Below are 10,192 nucleotides of genomic sequence, written 5' to 3'. Positions count from 1 at the left end.
AGACCTAGCACAGACTCCAACCAAGCTCAGCCTGCAATAGAACACTCTTCAAAATAAGCTACTGCAATTAACTTTTTTTTTTTTTTTTTTTTTTTGGCAACAGGGTCTCATTTAACCCAGATGAGCTGCTGGCCTTGATCACCCAATGTAGATGAGGATGGCCTTGAACACCAAGTCAACTTTCTTCTACCTCTCAAGTGCACTGTGTGTACAACATACATAGCTTCCAATAACATTTCAGTAAGAATTTAGACTGTAAGATTTCACCAAATTAGTTCTTCAGTTCTCTACGTACAGCTGCATACAAGAGGCTATGTAGTGGTCAATACCAGAGGAGAAAGACAGCATCATTGTTTGGTTTGTTTTTATATTTATTTATTGATTGATTGATTGATTGAGACAAGGGTTCTCATTGTTTGGTTTGTTTATTTATTTATTGATTGATTGATTGATTGATTGAGACAAGAGTTCTCTGTGCCCTGGCTATCCTGGAACTCACTGTTTACACAGTGGGATGGTGGCAGCGGGGATGTAGGTCCTCACAGAATATATGGCTAACCTGCAAGGTCCTCAGCTCCACCCTCAGCATCACGGAAAAAGTTAAACTCACTCAAAAGACACAGAAAAATAAGCTAGATACGACTGAAATGGAGGCAGGTGCACACACAGACTGAGAGTTAGCATGTGTGTGTGTGTGTGTGTGTGTGTAGAGGTCAGAGGACAACTTTTTCCTTCCATCATGTGGATTTCAGGAATCAAATTCAGGCCATCAAGTTTTGCAGCAACTGCCTGCCTATCAAGCCATCTCACTTGACTGATGTAGGCATTTTTAACAGGGTTTGTGTGTCCTTTACTTTCTGAAACATGTTCATTCCAATCTCAGATGTCGTCCAAGTACCCAAGTTTTCACTGTTCACCATGTCAAACTACTTAAAAGCTAAAATCAACATAAAATAACTCTACTTATCCTATTTTCCCTGGGGTGTGCCTCTCCTGAGATGACCTTTGTTTCTCAGTCTCTAACTAGACTGCCTCATAAACAAAGCCACAAAATTACCCTTTGTACACCTCACTTAAAATGTATGCAACTTCCAGAGTGTGGGAACTTACTGTCACAGCTAGCTGCCATAAGAATCACAGACAGTGTAAGGGGGTCCTCTCACATGCCTTTAGTCCCAGTACCCTGGAGGCAGAAGCAGGCCAATCTCTGAGTTTGAGTACAGCCTTCTTTATAGTGAGTTCCAGGACAGCCTGGACTACACAGACAGACCTTGTCTTGAAAGGTAAGAAAAATACAAAAGGCAAAGGAGACAGTACTTCAGTGACCCTTCAGATACATATTAATATTACCCGGCCAATACTGTGGGGGATTAAAATTACGCAATGACACAAAACTGTTAACAAATATTAAGCACAAAAAAAGTCTCTGTGGACCTTAGAAGCAAGGAAATAACTTCCTATTACATTTCCCCCCTCTATTATGTGTTCTTGGCTGATCTGGAGCTCACTATGTGCGCCACCAGGCTAGCCTCAAACTCAGGGATACACCTGCATCTGCCAATTCAGCACGGATCTGAAAAGGATTTGACTTCTGTTTGCCACTTGGGAAGCTGCACTTGAGTTACTTCATCTAGTGGGGGAAGAAGGGCACAGTCTCAGAGGCCAGAGGGCAATTTGTGGAGTTAGCTATGTTCCCTTATCATGTGGTCCCAGGGATTAAACCCAGGCTCACAAGGTTTGGTGGCAAGAACCTCTAGGCTATTCAGCTTTTTTTTTTTTTTTGGTTCTTTTGAGACAGCGTTTCTCTCTGTAGCCCTGGCTGTCCTGTAACTCACTCTGTAGACCAGGCTGGCCTCAAACTCAGAAATTCGCCTGCCTCTGCCTCCCGAGTACTGGGATTAAAGGCATGTGCCACCACACCCGGCGCTATTCAGCTTTTATGCTGTTAATTGATACAGTGTAAGGGATGAATACAAAATTGGACTTTGAAGTTTATGTTAGGAGAGAGCAAGCTGGCCAGGCCAGGAAACAAGAGAAAGGTATCTGGCATCTCCAAATGGATATGCTTATTTTTTCTGATTACAAAATCTGCTGCTTAAACATAGATCTTTCTGTCCCAGACTTTGGTGGCTACTGTACAAAATAAAACATGTAATTTACAATCAGCTATTATTAAAAGGGACAGAATAAACACATATTCACACTCTCACAGGCCTGTTCCCTGTGAGACTTCCCAATATTCTTTGTTGTTGTTGTTTTTTTGAGACAGGGTTTCTCTGTGTAGCCCTTGTCCTGGAACTCACTCTGTAGACCAGGCTGGCCTTGAACTCAGAGATCCGCCTGCTTCTGCCTCTGGAGTGCAGGGATTAAAGGTGTGCGTCACCACACCCAGCTCCCAGCATTCTTGATATTTCACTTTCCTGTCTTCCAAACACAAGAGACCACTGTGGCAACAACAACAATGCAAATTTGTATGAGCTGAACTGCTACTATGCCCTCAATTGGCATGTACCAAAGAGTAACAAGGAGGCTGCAGGAAAAGAGAAAGGAGGAAAGGCGGGAAAGAGGAAGAGCTAGAAAATGTTCAAACAGCTGCAAACCACAGCTGCAAAAGGCTCCTGGGCCAGGCTGGTCTCAAACTCACAAATTCCCTGACTCTGCCTCCAGCAAGACCATACAATTTAAGAGGATTACTAAATGCTTTAGAAGTCCTATTTTGAGGGCTGGAGAGATGGCTCAATAGTTAAGAGCAGTGGATGCTGTTCCAGAGGACCTGGGTTCAAATCCCAGCACCCACAAGGCAGCTCACAACAGTCTGTAACTCCAGTTCCAGGGTGACCTAACAGCCTCAAGGAAACAAACATACAGGCAAAACACAAATTACATGAAATAAATACTTTAAAAACAACTCCTATTTCAATGACATGGTCCCAGGACAGAACCACAGACTTATGCCATTCTTGTTTGAAATGTACACTACCTACCTCACAGGATTGTTGTGAGAAAAACTGTCAGCTTTTGAAATATGTCTTGAGCTCCTCGAAGGAAAGGCGCTATACAAATACAAAACAAACAATAGTAAAGACAAAAAGTACAAAAGTACAGCTGCCATTTGTCATTTCTAGAAATTCACTGCACCACAAATCTTTAAACACTAAATTTAAAATGTTATGAATTCTACAGATAGCAATGTCAGGTTGTTAAAATTTTTTTCTTCCCACAATACAAATTTACCACAATGAATTTACCAAAATTTCTTTATGTATTCTAGTCAAGCATCAAATCTTGAAATGATATAAATGCATATTCAGGAGAGGATAATGCATAAGCAAACACATAGCAGGAAAAAAAACCGTATGCAGCTGTAATGATGGAGGCTAAGACTGTAAGGCAACTTTAGTCTGGAGAAGTAAACAAAGCTTTGAAGGAAAAGTACCCAGACAGTAATTCTTGCTTCATAAATACCACTTTCTTTTGACCTACAACTGCCTTTTTTTGTTGTTTTCATTTTTGTTTTGGAGACAAGGTTTCTCTATGTAGTCTTGGATGACCTGAAATTCAATATGTAGCCAGGCTGGACTCAAACTAAAGAGATCCACTTGCCTCTGCCTCAGCCTCCTGAATGCTGGAATTAAAGGCACGGGCCACCACACTTGCTGCCTGTCTGATAGTCCATCCCATCTTTACACACTTGCTCCACCTCTCCCATTCTTTCCACCCAGACTGTCCTGGAACTCACTTGGTAGCGCCAACTAGCCTTGAACTTGTGTATCCACCTGCTTCTGCTTCCTAAGTGCTGGGATTAAAGGATTAAGCCACTGCCCGGCCACAACTCCCATTGGGCTTGGGGCTGAAAAGGTGGCTCAGTGGTTAAGAGCATTAACTTTTCTCCCAAAGGTCCTGGGTTCAATTCCCAGCACCACAAGATAGCCCACAACTGTCTGTAACTCCTGTTCCAAGGAACCCAACACCCTCACACAGACATACATACAGGCAAAACACCAACGTTCATAAAATAAAAATAAATAAAAGTTATATAAAAATCAGAGGTACTGTCCACAACTCTAATCTCCTGCTATAAAGAAAAATTTAAGTTTCACAACTGCCAAGAAGCAACTTAAAAAATTCTAGCAAATGTAAATTTGTATTTTCTGTTTACTCAGCTCTCATGCTATAGCTCTGCTTCACTGGTGGGTAAATGCTGGGAAACTAAGATCAAAATATTAGCATTTGTGCCAAATGTGGGGCTGTACATCTTTAATATGGCATCCAGGAGACCAAGGCAGAACTATGAATATAAAGTCAACTGTGGCTACACAGAAAGACCCTGCCTCAAAACAAAAACCAACAAATAAAAGTCAAAGCGTAAGCATTCAAACAGAGTTGCCTTTGTAAATTCTCAAATCATACATCTCCTACTGTTTTTAAACACAGTCCTGAAAGCACACGGAAAGATGGAGAGAGAAGGCAAAAGGCGTAAGACAACTGCAGGCCAGTGGTAGAGTCTTGCTTAACAGATGTGAGGCCCTGGTCTATCCCCAGAATGACAGGCATGCAGAGGGAGAAAGACAACGAGATAAGAGATTGTGTACTTCTAAACACAGCTTGCAGGAGCTGCTGAAACCCCTGTCTGGGGCCATGCTATTGGGAACAGACTAGTCCTGCCCACTGCCCCATGCAGGCTCAGCTGAGTGGACTAAATGCTGTGCTGAAAAACACTAATCTAGGTGTTCCGGCTTCTGTGGGAACAGAACAGTTAACTCAGGAGCCCTCCCTGACAAAGGTCACAAGCATCAATAACTTACAACACTGAGATTTCCTCGTGGCTTCCATTCTCTCTTCCTCACTCCAATTCCCTCATGACAGGTGAGCATTTCACTGAACCACGCCCTGAGCCTCTGAGCTTCACTTTGTGACCATGTGCTTTTAAGTGAGCCTCAGGAAACTTGGGTTCAGACTAAACTACTCTAAATACAGATCAGGAGCTTGTTAGAAATGCAGAATCCCAGTTTCCATCCATAGGCTAAGAAACACCAGTCTCCTGGGAAGAAACCACAATGCTTTCTACTACGGAGCCAGTGACAAATATAACCCTTCATTCTCTGGAATAGAGCCTGGGGTTCAGAATAAATATTCTTCCATAAGCAACTAAAACGTTTGTTCTGACTCTAATGGAATAACTTCCTAAAATGTTTCATTTACCTCTGTATCTTAACACGTAAGATATAATCAATATAAGAGAACTTAAGTAACCTACTTATTTAAAAAAAAAACAAACAAACAAACAAAAAAAAAGAGGGTGACTGAAATCCTATCAGGATCATCTTTCAGGAGAACGAGCATCAATCTCATCGAGTGGAAGAAGAGGAACTGGATTAAAGCAGTATAAAAAGATGGTAGGCTGGTACAGGGTACAGTCTTGCTGACAGTCTCAGCTTAATTCCAGTGTGTATAACTTCAGTTCAGTGAATGACTCACAGAGACAGGAATCATGGAATTCCAAAGACACCTTTTTAACTGCCATTCTTTTTAGGTATACAATAAAGCTGGTGAGAAAAACTATGACCTGTTTGACTTCTAGAAAGGGGAAAATCTGGAAGGGGAAAGGGTGTGCAAGGCTTCCTTCCAGTTCCTGTCTTCCCTGACAATCAGAGCTTATTAAACCTTGTATTCCAATTCTTCCTGGATGATCACAGACATAGGGCTACAAGAAGCCTATGTATGATGGAGATGAGAAGGAATGGGCCCAGAGTACATCTTATCTCCAAATCACTAGTGGAACCATTTCTACTAGACCCAAAACCCTTTACCATAGAACCAAAGAGTGGAAGAATTGTAAGATGATCTTAGTATCTTTCCTAAGAGAACAATGGATCTTAAGAGGACTACAGGAGTCAGAGGCCTCAGACCTGAGTCTAAGAACCAGAGCAGGCATGGTGTACATGTTTTCAATCCCAGCACTCAGAAGGTGAGGCTTGCCTTCTCTTTTCTCTCTTACATTCTCTCTCCCCTACACACACACACACACACACACACACACACACACACACACACCCCTTCAAGACTGTCGAAGCAGTTTCTGACTAAGAGAGCATTTAGACTCTAAACAGGTTTCTATCTGCATATGGAATATGCAAGTATTCACTGCTGACTTGTAAAAGTTACACAAGAAGGCAAAAATACCAGTGGCCATTATTTAAAACAGTAAGACCCCATAATGAAGCCATGGGAAAGATCTGACTCCCCCATCCCAGTGCAAGATGGAAAGGTGGACCTCCTTTCCAGATTCTGCCTGCTTCTCTTGCCTCACAGAAAACTGTTCTGTATCAAAGAACGAACGTTATTATCATTTATAATTCAGATTTATCACCTGCTTTAAGTTGGAAATCATGACTAGTTCTATGCAGAGAGAGAGAATCAAAATTACCTAGTATTCATTTTGTGTGTCTGAAAACCTAAATAGGGATCAAGAACCAAACTGGTCGCTAAGTCATCGTTCTCACAGAGCTCCTTGGCGGACATTCCAGAGGATGGCACATAGCGACTCTGTCCTTCAAATCCCGAGTTACCATGACCTGTGAAAAGCAAAAGAGAAATATAACTTGGTGAGACAACTCAATCTCCTTAAAAGTCCCCACTGCATCCAAACTGGCGTCATTAGCTGGCGTGACATCAGTCACTAGTAGTGGTTAGAGATGAATATTCCTTATGCTAGATAGAAAGAAATAAAGCCAGACGCAGTAAACCCAAGCATTAGGAGAACGTAGGCAGCTGACACTATGATCAGGTTGCCTAAGAACAGGGTCCAGGGAGTTGGGAGATTGCTCAGATCTCCATTCCATAAACAGCGAAGACAGCACAGAGCCAGTACAGACAGGGCTAGGGGAGAAGAAAACAATAGGGATGCAGACAGTCATCAAGAAATGTCATAATGTGGATCCCAAGAACCAAAGGGTCTCAAGGAATTAAGTTGGGCTTCCTGCTTTTGGGCAGCCAAATGACCAATATCCTCTTTATGGATAACTGAGGACCAGAAGTTAAAAAAACCACTTGCCTGGGATTAGAGTTATACAGAAGTGGAGAAAGACAGGGGATGAAGAGTAAGAGGTTTATCTCTACTCTATTCTGTCTGAGAGGCTTCTCAACCAGTGAACTGAATGGATAACATAAGGGGCTGGGTTTCACTGAGAAGCAATGGAGAGAAGGCGTGTGCAGAAACAAAAAGCTTCCATCAGTGCTGGTGAAGGCTCATGGGTAATGTTCAGTCTGCTACAAGAATTAGCACATAATTTACAAAGTGCTCATGACAATATTTAAGCTCTCAAAAATCAGTACATGGAGAATGGGAGGGTTAACTTTTTCACCCATTCTTTCACAAAATAAACCAAATGGGTCCTTTCCAAGGAGTAGGTATATAATTTCTGCAATCAAAATATTTGTATATAAGCTTGGGAAAAGTTATCTAAGAGGCTGGAGAGATAGCTCAGCTATTAAGAGCACTGGTTGTTCTTCCAGACCCGGGTTCAATTCCCAGTACCCATATAGTTATAGCTCAGAATGGTCTATAACTTCAGTTCCAATAGATCTGACTGTTTTCTTTGTTTTTTTTTTTTTTTTTTTTCAATTTTGAGACAAAGAGTTTTTATGTGCATCCCTCGCTGTCCTGGAACTCATTCTATTGTCTAGGCTGGCCTTGAACTCAGATCCATCTGCCTCTACCTCCAACTCCTGTCATTAAAGGCATGCACCACCTGGCATGAGATCTGACTTCAGGCATGTATACAAACATATATGCAGGCAAAACATTAATACAAATAAAAAATTAAAACAATAGCAACAAAAAACTATCTATGTAAACTGTTGGCTGAATCAAACCTGGTACCTCATGCATGCAAGGCGAGCACTGAGTGGTACATATCCTTAACCTGGTACCTCATGCATGCAAGGCGAGCACTGAGCGGTACATATCCTTAACCTGGTACCTCATGCATGCAAGGCGAGCACTGAGCGGTACATATCCTTAACCCTAACCTGCGACATTTTCTAAGTTGTGTTAAAATATAAACTAAGTCAGATGAAACAGACAAGTTAATGGTTAACAGATTCACAGAATTTTTCTCCCATCACCACACATGTGGACCCAAAAGAAGCCTTACTGTCCCCACCAAATGCTCAGACTGAGGCAACCCCTAACCTACTATGTCTCTTTTCAACTTGCCTGTTCTGAAAACTTTACATGTGGGAATGATAATATTTATGATCCTTTGTGACTCGTTCCTTCTAATTGGCACACTATGTAGCAGTATTTTTGTCCTTATGGTTAAAAAATATTCTACTTTAGCTAGCAGACACACCTGAGCAGCTTCCGTTTGGGGGCTATTATGGATAATGCTGCTATAAACCTCTGCAAAAATATCGTGTATCCACAAAATCTCCCTAGTGGGGTTCTCATCTTTATCAGACTGGGAGATTCCAAACCTCCCACTTCTTGCTAACAGCCTGTCATCCTGATTCTAGCTTCTGGATGACAATGAAGTGGTATCTTGGAGTTTTGATTTGCATTTTGTGTTAATTAAATATGCTACTGGTTACTTGTGTATCTCTGGAGCAATATGTCTACTCAGATCCTTAATCTATTCTGAATTTGGGTTCTGTCTTTTACTTTGGCTTTCAAGAGATCTTTGTATGCTGTGGAGAGGGCCCTTTGTAGACATGGTTACAACATTTCCCCCACTCCATTCTATCGTTTTTTAAATTTTTGGTGATTTCCTTTAACACATGGTTTGTGATTTTGATTTGGTTTTTTCTTGTTCCTTGTGGTTTTTTAATGTCCTATTTAAAAAGCGCATGGCCTCATGTAAGTCAGGAAAATGCAGCCTCTGTTTGCTTCTGGGACTTTGAATGTGTCACACACATGGTGTGCTAGGTTCACTTCATTCTGGATACAGAGACCTAATTCTCCTTCATTGTATTTGTCCTGGTACTCTTAAAATCAAATCAAAACAAAACAAAACAGAAAAAAGGAAACAGGGCTGGGGACGCAGCTGAATGGGGAAGCACTCATCTAGAAGCCATGAGCTTCAGTCCAAGCAAACCCTCCTATCCTTGTTGACAGATCTACACTGTGTGATTTATTCATATTTATTCATATTCTATTTAAACATATTCCAGGACCACAGATATGCTGGATCATCCTTGTGCTGACTACCACAGCAGTGAAGAAAATTTTGAAGTAGAGGAAACAGGGTTTCCTAACTTAACTCCCCACAACTCCAAACACTGGTTGCTATTCTGGGATCCTTGGACTCCTGTATTTAGGACTTGTCATTTTTCAAATATGCCAGTTGGGATTGTGAAAGGATCACCTGGAGAGAATTGCCATAGGTTGTTTAATCAAGGAAAAGCAACATGCTCTTTCATCTATTAGGCCTTCAACTTTTTATTATTTATTTATTTATTTATTTATTTATAGACAGGGTTTCTCTGTGTAGCCCTGGCAACTTTTTATTATTTATTTATTTATTTATTTATTTATTTATTTATAGACAGGGTTTCTCTGTGTAGCCCTGGCTGTCCTGGAACTCACTTTGTAGACCAAGTTGGCCTCGAACTCAGAAATCGCCTGCCTCTGCCTCTGTGCTGGGATTAAAGGCCCTGTTTGCCTTCAATTTTTTAAAAGACTTGCTTATTTTACATATGAATGCTCTACCTGCATGTTCACCTACATGTCAAAAGAGGGCATCAGATCCCATTACAGATGGTTGTAAGCCAACATGTGGTTGCTGTAAATCAAATTTAGGACCCCCGAAAGAGCTCTCTCCAACCCAGGTCTTCAATTTTTTTTCAATAGCGTTTTTTAGAAACATATTAATACCTGGTAGATTATTGCTACTGTTTTTGGATGGCACTGTAAATGAGATACTCCTCTTTGTTGTGCTTGAGGCTGAACATGGAGCCTCCTACACCCTAGCTGAATCACTTATCACCAGGCTACATCTTCAGATTTTTGGTTTTTTTGAGCAAAGTTCTCTTCATGCACTCTTGGCTGGTTCTGAACTCTTAGTAATCCTTCTATCTCAGCCTTTAGAATGCTGGGATTAATAAATGAAACTTTCTTTTAAAAGATTTATTTATATATTTATTTTATGTATGAGTGCTCTATCTGTATGTACATTTTTTTTTTTTTAGATTT

General features: G+C 41.1%; 1 protein-coding gene across 4 annotated transcripts in view; it reads right to left on the bottom strand.

The window, feature by feature from the left end:
* The window catches only part of Kmt5b (lysine methyltransferase 5B), a 47,832-nt gene that overhangs the window by 16,322 nt on the left and 21,318 nt on the right, over nucleotides 1-10,192 (bottom strand). For 3 of the 4 annotated variants that reach the window (XM_021151711.2, XM_029472519.1, XM_029472517.1), the window contains 2 exons: nucleotides 6,428-6,575; nucleotides 2,985-3,053 (listed from right to left, as the gene is read on the bottom strand). In XM_021151711.2, the coding sequence (XP_021007370.1) occupies nucleotides 2,985-3,053; nucleotides 6,428-6,575 (217 nt within the window). The remainder of the gene's footprint in view (nucleotides 1-2,984; nucleotides 3,054-6,427; nucleotides 6,576-10,192) is intronic. The other variant, XM_029472518.1, reaches the window with a different exon arrangement.

This window comes from Mus caroli, chromosome 19 (assembly GCF_900094665.2).
Source record: "Mus caroli chromosome 19, CAROLI_EIJ_v1.1, whole genome shotgun sequence".
NCBI lineage: Eukaryota > Metazoa > Chordata > Mammalia > Rodentia > Muridae > Mus > Mus caroli.
The sequence above is the reverse complement of the archived record's forward strand: the minus strand, read 5'-3'. Positions and strand labels throughout refer to the sequence as shown.